Below are 18345 nucleotides of genomic sequence, written 5' to 3' on the forward strand. Positions count from 1 at the left end.
GAGGGAGGAGGAGGAGAATGGGGAGGAGCAGGAGGAGGAGGAGAGTAGGAGGAGGAGGGAGAGTGCCTAGCAGCTGTGTAGAGATATCAAGGCAGTCTCTGCTCTCAGACAAAAAACCAAAGGCAGCCCAGCATGGACAAGCGCTCATTTTCAGTAAGTAGAGCTGGGTATACGGAGACTGCTCGGCCTCCAGAGTGAGGGGTGGTTTGTAACAGACGGCAGGGAAGGCTTCTCAGGGGGCAGTTCATAGGCACATGAAACAGTCATGGCCCGAGTGGGCAGAAATGGAGTGGCCATTTCAGATGGTTCAGTTACAGCATGTGCCCTGGGCAGAGGAGTACCGCATGTAGGGAGAAGCTGCTCACTCTGAGGATGAAAGCAACCAGAAGGAGGAGTGGGGAGAACCCTGAAGGTGTCATATTTGCGGAGGTTCTCATTGGAGAGGGTGTGGGTGAGTTCAGGGTCCAAATGATTTCTTGGCAGGATCTACGCTGTGGTGGTATTGATACCAGCGTGAGCCAGTACTCTTTGTCCAATCAGCTTTCTGCTCTCTTTCCCCACCTTATAAAAGCTCAGTAGCCCAACCTACTGAGTGGCTCAGTGGCTGAGCATCAACTTAAGAACCAGAAGGTCACGGTTCGATTCCTGAGTCAGGGCACATGCCTGGGTTGCAGGCTCCATCCTCAGTCGGGGGCATGCAGCCAACCAATGATTCTCTGTCATCATTGATGTTTCTGTCTCTCTCTCTGTCTCCCTCTCCCTTCCTCTTTGAAATCAGTGTAATCAATAGGAGTATACATTTTTAAAAAGTTTAACGAACATTTTTATAATGGACATGTCAAACTGCAGCAATGTGGCCTCCTCAATGACATGGCAAATTATTTCTGAGAGTGCCTAGCAGGCCCTTGAGGGAGGAGAATATGCATCTTAAAAACGAAGGGTGCCTGCTTCTCGTTTACTCCCCCTGAAGTGTTAGTGACCATCTTCGTTCATAATCCTGGTCTGGGCTGTGAGTGGCATGAGCAGTCCCCTGCCACGACTGCTGATCTCCGGTGTAACCGGCTATATTGTGTCGCTGACAAAGGTGGTCAGGAGGGAACCGTCCTCATCTGAAAAGCCTTATTCACGCTGCGGGGCTGAGAAGATTCCTTCCAAGTCCCCAGAGTCACGGCAGAATTCGGGGTGCCTGGGACCCAAGCCACCACATCAGAGAGATGCCGCTTCCGATTGCTTTAATGGTGTCTTGGTTGGCGGAGCGGTCCCCACGGCTCTCAGGGTCGTGTTTCACAATGTTCCAGGAGGCCGGACAATGAGCATTGTTCTGCAGGGCCTGCCTTCAATGTTGGATAAGTTCAAGTCCCACTTGCGGCTGCGTTTCTGAATGCTCATGTGTTTGTGACTCCCTCCAGGGCATGTACATCAAGTCGACCTACGATGGGCTGCACGTGATCACCGGGACCACGGAGAATGTGAGTGCCTGTCCGTTCCGTGTAAGAGCTGTTGGGTGCTTAAACCGATGAGACACAGAGACCCACGCTTCTCGTTCGGATGCGGGCCTGCTGTTTTGTTGTCTGTAGTGAGGGTGTGGGTGCCGTGTGGCTTATGTCTGTGGCTAGTGCACGCGGCTCATCGCCAGCTGCTGCCAATGTATTATTTAAATTGCCCTTCGCTGCTCGTGCTCATGTGCCTTGCCCAGCTTTTACCCCCACCTCCTTGTGTTCAGTGTTCCTTTTGCTCTCCGGAAGTGTTCATGCGTGAATACAAAAACAATGCTCTCTTTGCTGTTGAGAACCACTCAACAGAATTGGTAAGCATATGTGTAAAATGTGGTGTGTTTTTTTGGTTCAGTGAAATTTATGAGTCATCAAAGCAACTATTTTGGGATGTTGGCATAACAGATCCCTTTTATAGAGTTGTATCTATACTAATAAAAGGGCAATATGCTAATTAGACTGGATGTCTTCCTGACAAAGCCATGGTGGCAGGGGCCGAGACAGAGGCGGTTAGGGGCCATCAGGCTGGCAGGCAGAGGTAGTTAGGGGCGATCAGGCAGCCAGGCAGTTGAGTGGTTAGGAGCCACTGGATTGTGAGAGGGATGTCAGACTGCTGGTTTAGGCCTGATTCCTCTAGGTCCCAGATTGGAGAGAGTGAGGGCCAGGCTAAGGGCCCCCCCACCCCCATGTGTGAATTTTGTGCACCAGGCCTCTAGTTTCATAATATTTGGCTTGATAATGAAATTTAGGTCACCCCCCTATCCTTTGAATAGGGAAGAGCAAGGCTATTTCTACTGCAAGAGACTTTGTACACTGTCACCTTTCTTTTGGAAATTTGGCTACATGCATGGTATTTTTTGTATAGCTCTTCAAACATTTTGAATTTGTGAGTAGAGTTAAGTGAATGCTTTTTTTTTTTTTTTTTTTTTTTTTTTTGGCAACCTATAATATGGCTAGCTTTTAAGTGACATTGATATGAAACTTAGAGTGTTTGACTAGCTTCCAGGATCTGTGTAAAGGAAGCCTGTGTCTGTGGAATTAATCTACCGTTTAATCAACTAAGACAAGAGGAAATAATTTCTTAAAATAGAAGAAGTTTGGTATGGACTTTCTAATCTGGTGGAAATATGTGTTGAATTTTGAGCTTCAGCTGTAGGTCTTTTGATAAAATAAAATGGCGTGAACTTTTATGAGAGTTTGTGACACACGGTTGATTTTTGTGGTAAGAAAATGACATTGCTTTAGGCCAGTGTTTTTCAACCTTTTTTGGGCAAAGGCACACTTGTTTCATGAAAAAAATCACGAGGCACACCACCATTAGAAAATGTTAAAAAATTTAACTCTGTGCCTATATTGACTATATATAAAGTAATTCTCTTGAATAGGAATCAAATAAACACAAAGAAAGTATTTTATAATTACTTTATTATGAAATATTAAGTAAACAAAATAGTGAAAAATTATAAAATTCTTGTCTTGTCTGCACCTACGGCACACCAGGCAACATCTCGCGGCACACTAGTGTGCCGCGGAACAGCGGTTGAAAAACGCTGCTTTAGGCAGTCAATGAATTATAGATAAACTATGTGGTTCTGGCAGATGGAAAAGTAGAAGATGGTAGTGTCTTTAAGCATTCTCTGTTGAGCTACACTGAGAACCACTGGGAGGTTTTTTGTTTTGTTTGTTTGTTTTTTAATTGAATAAGAGACATGGGAGGGGGAAGAGAGAGAGAGAGAGATTGATTTGTTACTCCACCTATCATTGATTCACTCTTGTATGTGCCCTCATCAGGGATCTAACTTGAAACATTGGCATATCGGAACAACACTCTTACAGGCGTCTTCAAACTACGGCCCGCGGGCCACATGCGGCCCGCAGAGGAGTCTGATCCGGCCCGCCAGGTTTTTTGGGCAGTGAGCGCAGCCGAGGTGTTACAGTAGGAATTAGTAGTTCATATAGTCCGGCCCTCCAGCTCTCTGAGGGACCGTGATCTGGCCCCCACTTTAAAAAGTTTGAGGACCCCTGCTAGCCGGCCAGGGCATCACTAGGAAGTTTAAACTACCTCACCTGATAGGCAATAACAGTACTGCTTTTAGGCTGGGGATGGTGCCAAAAAATGCATAAAGATTACATAGTTCATCTCTTATCTTTATCTGGTATTTTGTATATTTCAGCTGCACCATGACAAGAATATATTTGTGTACTGCTCATGCATTGTTTTAGGGTTGGATGGATTCAGAAGGATGGTGAATGATATTTCAGTTTTGTGGGTTTTTTTTAAACATATTTTATTGATTTTGTACAGAGAGGAAGGGGGAGAGATAGAGAGCCAGAAACATCGATGAGAGAGAGTCATCGATCAGCTGCCTCTTGCACACCTCCTACTGGGGATATGCCCGCAACCAAGGTACATGCCCTTGACCGGAATCGAACCCGGGACCTTTCAGTCCCCAAGCCGACGCTGTATCCATTGAGCCAAACCAGTCTCGGCGAGGTGAAGTTTTTCACTGGCGATCTGGTGATTGAACTAACAACCAGACCTGTGTGGTTCCAAATTCTCTCTGGTCTTGAAGCCATTTCAACCTTAGCTATAAGTGTAGAACACTATAATTTTTCAGGAGGCACACAGATTTTTTTATCTTCAAAATGCACCCCCCCTTTTGTTTTAAGGATGAGAGTTGAATGAGAGACTAAATAAGTTGCTTTTGAATCAAAAGCAACATCAAATGTCATGATTCATTTCCTAGAATTTCTACCAGACTCCTAAGACCGTGTGACTGATTCAGGGTGGTTGATCCTAGTGAGAGATGGTACCCAAGTCATCCAGAGAGAGGTGGTTTCCAACCAGCTAAAGGCAAAATAGATGAACACCCATCTTATCCTGTTTGGGAATCCATTTGAGAATGGCCCTCATTCTTTCAGACATTCAGCCGCATTCGCCGAGTGCCTGGAATGTGCTGAGCACTTGCTGAGACTTGTAGGTGAGGGTGGGAGGTTGGGGAAGAGTCCACTGCTCATGGGCTTCCTCTGGACATCTTACCGTTCATGCTGATGACAATGCCAGCCCCGGGGCAGCTTTCCAGCTGTAAGCGCTCTCTCTGACTTCACCGTCTTCAGGGAAGCCTGTGGTGGGTGGGAGTGGACAGGAATCAGCCACTGCATTGCCAAACCCGTGGTTTCCATAGTCCTCTATCTTGGATTCCAGGCTGAAGCAATGCCAGGGGCCATCTCAGTCCTCCAGTCCCTATTTTTTTTTTTTTTTTTTTTTTTTTAGGTTATTTGAGAAGCCACAATCATTTTTCCAAGGTCAGACTAACCAATATCCAGTGATTCTCTATCAGGCTTTTTTTTTTTTTTTTCCCTATGTTGGTCAAAACCTTTACAGGAGTCTTGACATACTCCTGTGTCCCCTGACCCCCGAGATGAGGTGGGCATCAGATTAGCTTCTGAAGAATGGACACATTCTTCTTCAGGTCATCACCCTTCTGCTGCAAACCAGAACAAGCATCGTTTTTGAAGATAGGCACGGGCCGTGGCCCTGGGGAGACTTTTGGTATCGGGCTCTCTCTTTACCAGTGTTCTGCCAAGCACAGCTCCTAATCACTTGGTTGGTCACTTGAGAAATGAATGCATGCAGATCCTTAGCAGGGGGAGTCAGTTCAGGACACTGGCTTGTTGTGTAAGATTGCACATCTGTAATCAGGGACTCCCTGGCCTTTGAGACCATCTCTGAGAATGTGACACTTACCTTTAAAAGCATCCTTAGCCTGGGAAGATGAACTGGAAAAGTTGGTCTGTCGCTGTGGGTTAAGCACCTGACACGCAGGGCAGGAAGGAGCAGTGACACGTGCATCTATTTTTAAGTGCCTCTGGAGGGAGATGGGAGTTAGGCCAACTCCCTCCGCTCTCCACGATGCTCGGCTCCCAGGTGAGGCACTGCTGGTTGTTATGGTAGCATGTGGCATGTTTTTTACAAACAGCAGTCACACCCGGGCTCGGTGTTGGACCTAGATAAACCGGAGGGAAAGTTTCCTCAGTTTCAGGCTGCTTTTGCTCCTTTCTTGCTGAGCCTGTCACAACGGTTGAGTGAGAAAATTAAGCCAAGTGTGTTTTGAGCTTAGATGAGAACCCCCATCCCCACCATGTTCACAGGTGCTATTTATTTTTTTAAAGGAGAGTTGTCAATTGTTGGGGATTCAGCCAGTTACATAATTTACCAAATAAAATACTCTGGCTTAGGTGACATTTGACTATCATTTGAAATCAAAGGCTTATCTTTCCTGCGAAGCAAGGTTGAGTAACAATAAGCTTTAGCTTTAGCAATCACTTAATGGGAGGTAGAATGGCGCAGTGATGGTCTTCACATGTTATACAGTGGGCCAGCTTTCACAAGATTAACTTTGCACAGAGGAAAGGTAAAATGTCTTTTAGATGAACCAATGGCTTTGGTCAACTCATCATGTGTCCAATGTGCCCCACTTCTGGTAGGTGACGTGACCCGGCTCTTGTAACTGGCAGGTTATCTGTTATAACGGACCCCTGATAAAAGATAACACAGCTACTCATTTGCCTGGTGTTACAGACAATGTAGTTGCAGGGAACGCAGTATATTGTGTAATTTTTCTTGAGAAAATTATATTTTTATTGTTCATGGTCTACAGAAGAAAGGAGGAAGAAGTAAAATCAGAAAGAAATATAAAGTTTAAAAAATAAGACGTCCCCTCCTCTCTCTCTCTCTCTCTCTCTAATAGTCTCCTGCAGACAGATCCCAGAAGATTCATGCTGGCGATGAAGTCATCCAGGTTAACCGGCAGACTGTGGTGAGTTTTTCGTTGTGAATTCAGACTAAATATTCCCCCTCTAGAACTTCTCATTAAATCCAAAGCCATTGTGCTTGAATTTTTAAAAATTTCACTTTATATCCCCTTTTCCATAACGTTAAGTAGGGCCCAGATGGACATATTGGTATCAGCCTGTTGGTATCTATTTGCTCACCAGCGTGTCTCTCTCCTTGAGACACATCCATGGGTTTTATTTTGATTTCTTTGCCTTATTGGTGAGTGAGTCCCCTCTCTCCATGTTCTCTGTGTGCAGGTGGGGTGGCAGCTCAAGAACCTGGTGAAGAAGCTGCGGGAGAATCCCACGGGAGTCGTGCTGCTGCTGAAGAAGCGCCCCTCGGGTTCCTTCAACTTCACCCCTGCGCCCCTGAGAAACCTGCGCTGGAAGCCGCCGCTCATGCAGGTGCCCGGTCCCTCCCAGCTGGCGGGGGCGGGGGGAGAGGGGGCCTAAGCCTTCCCTGGGGGCAGGGCCTGGGCAGTGCGAAGGGTCCGAGTTGTCCCCAAAAAGCAAGATGGAAGTTGGGAGGAGATTGTCAGGGACCTGAGCACACGTAATCCCCCTGTGACCCTCCTTGTATGAGAATGCACGGTCTGGATTCGCACCGAGCAGTGTAGTAACCGCTCACCACGGGTGGCTGTTTAGAGACAGTTAACAGTCCGGCGCCTCCGTCTCACTGGCCACGTTGCAGATGTTGGGGAGCACCTGTGGCTGGGGCTGCCCTCGCTGCGCCAAGTTCATTCTCATCCCTCTCTCTCACTGGCAGGGCACACTGACAGAAGGCTTCCAGGTTCAAGGCTAACTTTAGAGAGACCACGTGGGGCTGAGTTGGGGGTCAGGGAGGGGGCAGTGGGAATAATCCACAGGGTGCGAGCAGCCATCCATGATTTAGATGTTGTTTAGAATTGCCAGTCTTGGGGGATAGCAAGAAGCAAACTGACTTTTAGTGAGTTTTGTTATTTACATCAGTCCTTAGCATTTGCTTCCTAAACCATGGTGAAAAGCAATGCATTGGAATACTCTTTATCCTTTCTTAGATTAGGATTGCAATTTGTATGTAACTGATTTTTTTTTTTTTTGCCAAATATTCAACTGGAAGGTACGGCAGTAATCTCAAGCCATCCATTTGGGTACTTGGGGATGCACAGAGCTCTGGGTGTGCATTTACTGTGTTTCATGTGTGTGTGTGTGTGTGTGTGTGTGTGTGTGTGTAGGGGGGTTGTATTCACTCACTCATCCCATCCTCACTGCCACCCTGTGCAAGAGGTGCTGTCAGGATGGCCGTTTCAGGAGGCACACGTTTACATTATCCTCTCAGAGCTAAGATTTTACCCCAGGCACCCGGTTTCCTTCCCAGATGCTCACTAAGCATCTAGTCGCTCGGGACTCCCAGTTAGTGCTGAGGGTCTCAGAGAGAAACACACGCTGAATGCTGCCCACAGCTGTCAGCACCCACCGACCTTGTGGCCTCATTCCCCGGGGTGGGGCTCGGAGAAGGTGGCGTTGGCTTCGGGGAGGGGAGACGTGGGCCTGGAGGTGACCCCACCCTGTGCACCTGCTCCTGTTCCAGACCTCGCCGCCGCCCACCACGTCGCAGTCCCCCGAGAGCACCATGGACGCCTCACTGAAGAAGGAGAAGCCGGCCATCCTGGACCTGTACATCCCGCCCCCGCCCGCCGTGCCCTACTCTCCCAGGCAGGTCCCTTCCGCTTGGTCAATAGGACTCTTCCTTGTAGTCAGAGATGAGTCCTATGGCCATGGGACCCTGAGTGTGCTTAAAGCAACAGGTGGTTTTGCATATGCAACACACAGGCGTTTCACTGATGGTTAGTGTGTGGGCTGTTGAAACTGTAGGAAGGACACCCCCCGCCCGCCCCCCCAACTCCCAACCCTGAGTGTTCTTGTTTCAGTGACGGGTACAGGGCAGTGGTAAGGCAGAGGGTGATGCATGTAGTGAGCAGGAAGAGGAGCTAGGGCTTTAATCTACACGGTGAGACACATATACATGTGTGCTCCTCCCCCCCCCCCCAATGCGTCATTAATGAGGATAGTGTCTGAGGCACGGAGGATGCCGATGGGTGCAGAGCAGGAGTGGTGTGTCAGGGAGCTTTGTGGGGGGAAGTTCTAGTCCAGGCTGCAGAGGGCGGAAGGAGACAGACTCCTGGGGGAAGGGGCGCCTAGGCAGCCGGCCCCCGGGGGACACCGCTCCGGCGAGGCTGGTCTTCGGACGGTTTTGGACTCGGTCGAATCTGTGTTTTGTCTGGTAACTTTACGAGGATCACCTGGCGGAATTCCCTGAATGCAAAACATGTAACCAGCTGGTCGCTTGGACCCATTAAAATTCATTTCAACGTTTAGTACAAGCTGACTTTCAGAAAGGATGGAGTTGCAACTGAAGAGCCAGCGCTTGCCAGTGTCTGTGCTTGGTTCAGAACATGGACACTCTCCGCCGGGACTAGACAGGGCCCTTCGTGGGTTTTGACATAATTTTCACAACTCACGGCTCCATTGCACATCAGGGGTCTTTTTATCTGGGTCTTGGCAAAGACGCCCGCCGGGCCTGAGAGAAATGGCTCCCCGGGTCCCAGCTGAACCCCAGATTCCTGCACCCATGCACGTAGGTGACCAAGTGGTAGGACAGATGCTCACGGAAGCCAGTGCCCTCTTTTCGAAGGTACATGTGTGCCATTTGAGCACACAGGAAAGACGCGTGTTTTCCCCTACTTCAGTGTTTCCCAAACTTCTCTCAGGATGAGAATCACCCGGTGGAGTTGTTAAACTACAGATTCCTGAATCCCAACTAAGAAGTGCTAAACTAGAATTTTTGGGACCACATAGGTAACTTCACTAGTGCTCTAAGCTTAGTTAAGTATCCAATTTTACTTAGTTAAGTATAAAATTTTAGTTAAGTATACTAGTTAAGTATACAATTTTACCTGTATGTTCCCAAAAATTCTAGTTTAGCACTTCTTAGTTGGGATTCAGGAATCTGTAGTTTAACAACTCCACCGGGTGATTCTCATCATGAGAGAAGTTTGGGAAACACCACCCTACTAACATAGTAGGATCCTGGCCTTTGCCTTTACTTCCTAGGCCCTCTGTGTATTTGAGAAACAAGGGGGATGGAAAAGGCCACGCTTTGCTTAGGGGGGAGGTGGTCTGCACTTCCTATGTGCCCTCCCGCAGCTGTCCCTCGGGGGAGGGCCTTCGTGGGCAATGACATGACCGCCCGCTCCTTCCAGGAATGAGAACGGGAGCTTCCTGTACGGGGGACCCAGCAAATGCCACCGGCCAGCACCCGGCCCCAAGGGCTCGGAGTCCCCAAACTCCTTCCTGGACCAGGAGAGCAGGCGACGGAGGTTCACCATCGCCGACTCGGACCAGCTGCCCGGGTATTCGGTTGAAACCAACGTTCTGCCCACGAAGATGAGGCAGAAGACGCCGTCCTACGGTACTTGTCCGGGTGCTGGTTGTGTGCTACCCCTCTCCTCCCCGCCCCGGCCTAGGTGGCACCGCCGGGTGGGTTTGGCAGGTGCTGAGGGTGAGCCGAGGAAAACAGACCCTCAGTGACATTCCGAGTGTGAGACCCTTATCCTGCCTCTGGAGCGCAGCCATGCTGAGTCACCACTCCGCCTGGCATCAGAGCCCGGGGGGTGAGATCATGTCCCGCTTTTAAACCTCGGAGCCTGGCTTTTAGCTTCGGGTGACTCCGCTCTGGGCACCCACAGCCTCCAGTTCAGCACGCCCCGTCCCCAGGGCTCGCTACAGAGACGCGATGCCTTCAGATATGCTCCTTATTTAAGCCAGTTACTGTTCCTGCTGGAGTGAGGGTGGTCCTGCAGGGGTGGCAGTCTAGATTCCAAATAAAGGGGATGATGATTGTCTGAGCCACCCAGTTACCCCCTGTCTCACTCCCTTCCGCTCCCCAGGCAAGCCCCGGCCGCTGTCCATGCCCGCGGACGGGAGCTGGATGGGGATCGTGGACCCTTTCGCCAGGCCTCGCGGTCACGGGAGGAAAGGTAAGTTGAAGCAGATCCCATCCCACTGGGAGCCAGAAGACCCAGGCCCAGATCTCAGGCCCGGTCCCGAAGGAGCTGGGATAACGGGTAGAGGACTTAGCCTTTCTGAGCCGCATCGTCATATCTGTGAAAGCAGGAATGCTGAAGGCCTCCGACCCTGCGTATTTCTGGAGTGGCAGGATTATGCAGCCCTGTTAGGGGTTGTACATCTCCTCCTCAGCAGTGTGCGCTTTGAAAAGGCTGGAGACATGAACGGTCCAGTTTCTAAACAAGTAGAAGTAAATTATTCATGATGCAATCTCATCCTAAATTTTATGATTATTGGAGTCTGTTTGGTTTTTCATGAACAAACATGGATTACCTCCCCTCCCCCCCAAATCCTTCTTGTGCTAGAGAGTCCTTACAGTTAGAAAAGAAATTGTGTTCAGTCCTCCCCTTAGTGAGCTGCTGATTGTTGCACTCGTCTTGAGACAAAGGCTTGTAAATATTCTTATTTTTTGCGAGTTCTGTTTGATCGTATCAGCACGGGCAGGGCATTCTAACATGGCTTTTGCAGGGCTAAAACAAGCAGGTGGCAGGTTCGAATCCACAGGCGTTAGATGGCGAAGGGAAGGAGAAAAACATTCTAGAAGCCCAACTTTCAGAGTAATCACCCCCTGACGCCTCCCCGGGACTTGGGAAAGCTTGTCACCCACGTGCCCTTATCGCCGGGGTTTTGCTAACGTGGACAAGCAGGAGACACTGCCTAAAGTCAGACCACCATGGCTGACAGGGAAAGTCTGTGGAGCAGTCAGCAGGTGGCAGGCTGTCCTTTTGTGTGGATTTTAAAGTGTCAGCATCTTCTCTCCGCCTTTGAAGCTCAGACGTAGCCTTTTATTGCCTTCACATCCTGAGCGATGGGTGAGAGGCGGGGTGGGGAGCGTGAAATCAGTAAACGGAAACCTACCTGACCGCCTGTCCCCACCCACATGTTCCCCGTATGATCCTGTTAGAATGAAAGGGAAAGGAGACAGCTTTACTGAGAGGGAACTCACATACACCACAGCACTCCCCCTGTGGCAGGGAACACCTGCGTGCTCTCTGGTAGCGTCTTAGCGTGGTGCGTCCGTCACCATCTCTGATTCCAGCACCTTTATCCTGTGGAAAAGAAGCCCCAGGCCTGTGGGCAGCCACGCCTCGAGCCTTCCTCCCTCAGCTCCTGGCAACCACTCAGCTACTTTCTGCCTCTGCATTTGCTTATTCTGGATGTTTTATATCCAGCGACTCATCCGCCAAGTGGCTTTTTGACAATGGGCACTTTTTAAGAGTAACTTCGGCCCTTTGGTGACAAAAGCAAATCAAGTCCTGGAGGAACATCTGGGAGGTGTGAGAGAGTAAAACTCCCTGCATTCTGCTTCCCCAACCTACCGTGTTTCCCCGAAAATAAGACATCCTCCGAAAATAAGACCGAGCGCATGGAAAGATAAGACATCCCCTGAAAATAAGACCCAGCGCAACTTTGGGAGAAAAAAATTAATATAAGACACTGTCTTATTTTCGGGGAAACAGGGTAGAAGCAGTCTGGGTGAAGGTGTTGTGTCTCTCCCAGTTGTTTTCGTAGATACAGTTATACACTTTGGAAAAGCGCGCAGGGTAGAAGGAAGAGTTGTTCACTAATACTGTGTGAGCTGAATATTACCTTTTAATAGCTGCGTTAGTATTCCATCTTACGGCTGTAGCACCTGTTTATTTAGTATTTGTTGGACATTTAGGTTTTTTCTGTTTTTAGTCACTCCCCGTCCCTATCGTCAATGATGCTTCAGTAAGCACCTTTGGATGTAGATGTTTGAATGTTTTTGGAGGTGGAATGTTATGGTCAAAAGAATGCCGAAGTGGCCTGCGTTGTAGGTTTCTATTCAGTTTCATAATCGCCCGTCACCAATCCCGGGGTTCTGCTGGCATCCCGGGCGGGGCCAGTCTTTCTCGCTGGGAAATGTCCCGAGTGGCAGAGCGAGAACATTTAGGACCCGCCATGGATGTGAACAGTGCCCGCCCTGCATTCAGGGCACAACTGTTAGCGAAAAGGAAAGACAACAAACGTTCTACCCCGCAGGGAGTTTTTGTGAGTTTATTTGAGCCAGACTGTCCACAGCTGCTGGGAAGCAGTATCTCAACTTATTGGGATAGTGCTCTGGAGAGGGGCGGGTTTTCCTCTGTTTTTATACATTGCAGCAAGGAGGAAGGAAGGCGGGTTCCATGGAATCCATTGGTGACAGACTAGAGAGGAGGCAGAAAGCAGAGCGGGGAGGGTGGGGTCTTTGGGGTTGGATAAAAAGTAAAATGATAGACACCTACTTAGGTGGGTGCAGGAACAGTGAACATGATAACAGTGAAGGAATTTGAGGGCTCTGTCCTGGCGCCCAGCAGATTAGGTTGTGCCCCAGGGGCTCCAGAAAAAGGGAAGTTACAAGTTACCCAGACGTTACAAGGATATGCTCTTATAGATGTAAAAAGACAGACAGGCTCAGTTCAGGTAAAGGTGGACCTTGTCAGGGAAGATTCCGGCCTCGGACGTTAACTACCCACCATCACTGCTTCTAGTTAAAGTTTAACTTCAGACCATCCTTTGTGGTGACTTTAGGCCTCTGAGTTTGCACGACGGCCATGCAGGCCTCCCCTGAGCGGGTCAGGTCAGCATGTGGCCCCTTCCGTCCACACACCCCCTTTCCTGAATGCTCCTTAGGGGGGCTGCAGCATATGAGCATGCACTGCATGCTGCAGGCACCGGGGAAGGGCGATGGGGGAGGAGCATGGAGTTGGCAGCTTCCTTTCTTGGTTTCAAGAGAAACCAAGTAACGGAGGGCGGGCTCTGTGTCTCTGTTCTGCCCACCTGTCACCGCCCGCTCAGGCGGGAAAGCGGCCCTAACTGTGAGGGCCCTCCACCATTTCTACTTTCCACACCCCCAGCGAGGGCGGGGGAGGGCTGGCCCCTGGCCCCTCAGCGGGGCCTCCTAGCCCCTCCCCGGGGGAGGGCAGGCGGCCGTGCCCGCCATCACAGGGCCTCAGCAGGCTGGGCGGGCTGTGGGCCCCTTAGGCCGTTCTAACGGACTTGCGGTCTCTGTCTGACCCCAGGTGAGGATGCCCTCTGCCGCTACTTCAGCAACGAACGCATCCCCCCGATCATCGAGGAGAGCGCCTCGCCCCCCTACCGGTTCTCCAGGCCCCACGCGGAGCGGCAGCTGGTCCGGGGCGCGGACTACATCCGCGGCAGCCGCTGCCACCTGGGCGCGGACCTCCACAGCAGCGCTACCATCCCGTTCCCGGAGGAGGGGCCCAAGAAGAAGGCCGCCAAGGCCTCGGCCCCCGAGCCCTCCCTGCTGGTCAGCTGGCTCACGCGTCTCAAGCTATTGACTCACTGAGCCCGGCCCCCGGGGGTGCCCCCCCGCTCACCAAGTGCCTTCCTCCAGCGGGCTGCCGTCCGACCGTCACGCACAGTATTATGTAGACGCCTTTCGCAGTCTGTTTTGTGCTTTTTTTGTTTGGAGAATTGGGCGCCGCCCTTCCTGATGATGGGAGCAGGTGGGTGGGAGCGGGTCCAGGGGCCTCGGTGCCGGCTGGGGGAGGCGGGAGGAGGAGATGGCCTTTCTGGCCTCCTTCGGGTTGGCACACAGAGACGCACTCTGCAGCCCAGCCCGCAGCCTCTGCCGGGGTCGGGGTGACCGGGAGGCACGGGGCATCGCTGGTTTAGGGGGTGGGATCCAGGGGGTGGCTGTGGTCGCACACATGTATCGGTTCGTGGTCCAGCATCTTGGCCCCAGAAGCCAGTGGGGAGGACACTTGGGTTTTGCTCGTTCACGGGAAGCACCGCCAGTGTCAGGGCGGCGGCTTTGACTTTGAGGTCACGTGCCTCGGAAGTGGGGGCCGCAGAGAAGAGGGGTGCGTGCAGACGGTCCCCCCGGCTCATCTCCTTCTCGTCACGGTCTCCCTTCGGGGCGACGGGCACAGGGACCCACCGAGAGGGCCTCTTCCCGGCTCCGACGGCGGCCCCGCTGTGTGTTCCTGATCGGAAGGAAGAGAAGCTACGATTTGCTGACAGCCAAAGTCTCCTTGGGAAAAAGGAAGCAGCAGGACTGACGTTTGGGAAAGAGACCTTGGATCTGCCTCGCTTTGCTCACCAGAGAAACCCGGGCACGTCTCAGTGAGGTCACAGAGTTTCAAGTAGCGTCAGGTATCTTGGAAAAGCCTGTCTGGGTATTAACTCCCATTTAAACCGAATGTATGATATTTTGTTAGAATGGAAAAGTCCTATCTTGTTAATTTAAGCGTTTGAAATACAGTTGTATATTTTTCCTACTCTTAGCCACGCGGACTGGAGGTATTTATGTCTGGCGCCGTACACAGAGCTGGCCAGAGAGAGAGGGTGAGGCCGTGTCTGATGTACAGGTGGCTACTGCGGCCACGGATGTTCCTGTGAGAAGAGAGAGTGAGCTCTCTCAAGAATGTGGGGTTTTCTGGCTTAGACATGGGGGTGTAGAGGAAGCGTGTGTAACGTCACATGACATCTGGGGGGTGTTCTGAGGTATTTGTAGGCAGAGCTGGTGTCCCCCCATCAGAAATCCAACCCCCACCAGATCCCTGAATAGTTCATTTTGCCAAACTTCCAGAAACTCAGGGCCTTGGAGATTGCCTGACGTTGGTAAGCATCTTCCCTGTAGAACGGCCTTGGTGGGGGAGGGGAGAACAGCCCTCACCCATTAGAGTGATTGGATTCAAAGGGGCGGCCTGGCCGGCGCCTCAGGGAGCTGCAGCCATAAAGCCTGCTGCCTGGGGGTGAGGAGGAATTTGGCAAATCCGGGCCAGGAGAGGCTGCGAGTGTGCTTCCCCGGCAGGCAGCTTCTGGCACACTGAGGACCAAGCTTCTGGCAGCTTCTGCACACTGTGAGGGCCCGGCGTGGGGGCAGCTGCTCCTGGGCCCGGTGGCCAGGAGGGAGCTGTGGGAAAGCCTTGTCCGCATCACTGAGGGGGAGCTGGCGTCCTGCCCAGGAAGGGGGTGGCAGCACTTCCGCCTGCTCCCTGGGTGTTGGGCAGACTCTCAGTGCTGCAGCTCAGCTCAGTAACAAGGAAAACAGCTTGGAGGGCTTCGCTGGGGAGAAAATGCCACTGTGATCTCTTGACTGTTCTTGAAATGAATGTGCCCAACCTCAAGTTCGGAATGTCCCCCAGAGGCCCAAGGGCAGGTCAGGGAAGCTTCTGGGTTCTCTACCCTCGGTCAGCCTCCGCAGATGCATTTTTATTTTCACTTAGGGTTTTCTCCTGAATTGTGTTTAGGAGGCAGATGGCTGCTTCAAAAAAGTTTGTATGTATCTCTACTGTGGACATATGTAAGCAATAGTTTAATAGTAATTTCTTAGCCATGAAGGGATGGAACCGGCTAACCTCAATAGTAACGGTTTATGGGGACAGGTGTTATCCCATGAAGATGCAGAATGACCCTTTTTGACATGATACTTTCAAATAGTGATATTTTAAAAACACTACCAAACCAAATTCCACACATGCCTCTTTTTATAGTAAATATTTTACAACATCACCACAATCATTAAATAAAAACCAAAGACGGTAAAACCTGTCTTTGCACATAAAAACATCACCCCATTTAATATTCTGAAGTGAAAAGAGCAGGCACTATAACTGGCCTCTGTACACACACATCCATTTAATGTCCTGACATAAGTATAAGCGTAGGAAACATTTATAATGAGATAATCATTTTAATATGTATATGCTCCAGCGCAATTATGCCACAAAGTGCGGTGAAATCATGGGACCGGGGCATGGTTGGGTCTACACATAAAACCCCCAGGGATGTGGCATCCACACATACTGACAGGCCAGGCCTGTTGTGCTGGCAGCTCCGGACCAGGAACAGATGGATATCAGCAACCATTCTCTAAGACGTGGCCAAGTCTTGCTAAAGCTCTAGACAAGACAGAAGTCTGCAGTAGCGACACCCACAGAGCGCCTCCTGGTGGCTGTTCTCAGTCCTCTCTGCTTTATCAGGTGGAAGCCAGTGGCTTCCCCCTTTCACGTGCCAGGAGTTACCCGAGGGAACCCAGCCCACACAGGGGAGCTGGCATGGACTCTGAAGCAATCTGGTGCTGGTCCACGCGCACATTCTCTTGGCTCTTCAGGCTTCCCTCATCCTACAGAATATTCTGATTACGTTCCTGGAAAATCCAACACATACTGAAACTGGACTGAGAATTCCCTGTGTGTGTATATAGATAAAATCAGATTATAGTCTCATATAATTCTAAGCTGGGTTTCCGGCCACATTGATATTTGGTGGGGCAGTTGAATGTTGTGCTGATGGGGGACAGGTCTTTGTTGTGAGTGTCTCGCCCGCAGGGCTGGTGCAGAAACGATGCTCCATCTGTCACCCAGCTTGAGGCTCTCCCTATACCATGTGGCGAGTCAAGCCTAGCAGGACCATAGCACATATTTGGTGATACCCAAAGGGACTGCCACATAGATTTCATAACCTTGTAGGATATGGGATATAAAATTCACCTTATCATTTTCTAGGTTTTGTGTTAGGGGTTTTATTTATTCTAGGTCAGGATTATTGCTGGCAGTGTGCTGGACTGACAAAATTTTGACACCAGTGAGGTTCAACGTAAGTAAAGGAAAAAGAAAGAACATCAAATTCTGATTTGCTGCAGGGCCATGTAGTTTTTGTTTTGGGTATGTGAAGTCTGTCCTAAACTGTGTGTGTGTAGAAGAGAATTTTTTTTTACTACAAAATTCCTCCTGCAATCTGGCCTATGTCTTACTGATTTGGAAAGAGGACAGAGAAGATTTTGTCGATAATCAAAATAACGTCCCTGGGCCAGGAGGCTGTGATACCGTCTTGTAGCATCTTGAGGGCCCCTACTCTGCTCCCCTTTCATAGGAATGCATGTGGTGTCGGGTTCTTGGGAACAGAATCCTGGCTGTGACCGCCCCGAGGCCGATTCTGACATTGCATGGCCGTGTTTAAGAAGCTTCTCTTCTTCTTTTTTTTTTTTTCTTAAATAAATTTTATTGATTTTGTACAGAGAGGAAGGGAGAAAGATAGAGTTAGAAACATCAATGAGAGAGAGTCATCGATCAGCTGCCTCTTGCACACCCCCTACTGGGGATGTGCCCACAACCAAGGTACATGCCCTTGACCGGAATCGAACTCAGGACCCTTCAGTCCCCAAGCCGACGCTCTATCCACTGAGCCAAACCGGTTTCGGCAAGAAGCTTCTCTTCTGATTGCTCTTCTGTTCATGCATGCTGCCAATTTGCAACAGACCTCAGGGATTAGATGTGCGAGGCAACCACTGCAGAGGCGGGTTTCCATCCTACGTCCTCTTCCTCCGAGGAAGACAGTTTGCAGCCTGAGGGTCCAGGCAGGCTATCAGCGAGGTATTGCACACCCTCCTTCCCTGAGCGGCTGATGGCGCTGAGAAGCTGTGAACCGGAGGCTGTCGGGGACGGTGAGGACGTACACCGCTGAGGGACTGGAAGAAGGGATACAGCCCTCCTGAAACCCCGGCCGCCCAAGATGTGAAGGTTCTCATCATTTCCTGTCCCCTGTCCTGGAGCGAATGTTTCTGCAGGGATTAAAAGAAAACATCGAGGGGAAAATTATTTCCCTTTGTTTTTTCCACTGACTAGACCAATTATCAGGGACTTATGACAGCTGTATTTTCAGGGTGACAAAGACTGGATTTTATGAAATTCCTTCACCATGTTGACAGATCTTGGTCTGAACATTTTGATTAATCTTAACCATGAAAGAGCTTTAATGAAGTTTAATATTAAGTAATGTTGTCTTTGAAGTAAAAGGTCATGCTTTTACTTTGTGGGGGTTGGGCTCTCTTTTCATATATACCGTGTTTCCCTGAAAATAAGACATCCTCCGAAAATGAGACCTAGCGCATGGAAAGATAAGACATCCCCTGAAAATAAGACCTAGCGCAACTTTGGGA

General features: G+C 50.2%; 1 protein-coding gene across 6 annotated transcripts in view; it reads left to right on the forward strand.

The window, feature by feature from the left end:
* The window catches only part of CNKSR3 (CNKSR family member 3), a 71940-nt gene extending 57257 nt beyond the window's left edge, over positions 1-14683 (forward strand). For 4 of the 6 annotated variants that reach the window (XM_045573034.1, XM_045573032.1, XM_045573033.1 and 1 more), the window contains 6 exons: positions 1410-1469; positions 6245-6313; positions 6588-6734; positions 7900-8024; positions 9572-9780; positions 10259-10651. In XM_045573034.1, coding sequence (XP_045428990.1) covers positions 1410-1469; positions 6245-6313; positions 6588-6734; positions 7900-8024; positions 9572-9780; positions 10259-10641 — 993 coding nt within the window. In that variant the 3' untranslated portion in view covers positions 10642-10651. Of the gene's footprint in view, positions 1-1409; positions 1470-6244; positions 6314-6587; positions 6735-7899; positions 8025-9571; positions 9781-10258; positions 10652-13459 lie in introns of those variants that run through there. The other 2 variants (XM_036413842.2, XM_036413843.2) reach the window with 2 other exon arrangements.
* Positions 14684-18345: the final 3662 nt, after the last annotated feature.

The sequence above is a fragment of the Pipistrellus kuhlii genome, unplaced genomic scaffold, assembly GCF_014108245.1.
Source record: "Pipistrellus kuhlii isolate mPipKuh1 unplaced genomic scaffold, mPipKuh1.p scaffold_m20_p_5, whole genome shotgun sequence".
NCBI lineage: Eukaryota > Metazoa > Chordata > Mammalia > Chiroptera > Vespertilionidae > Pipistrellus > Pipistrellus kuhlii.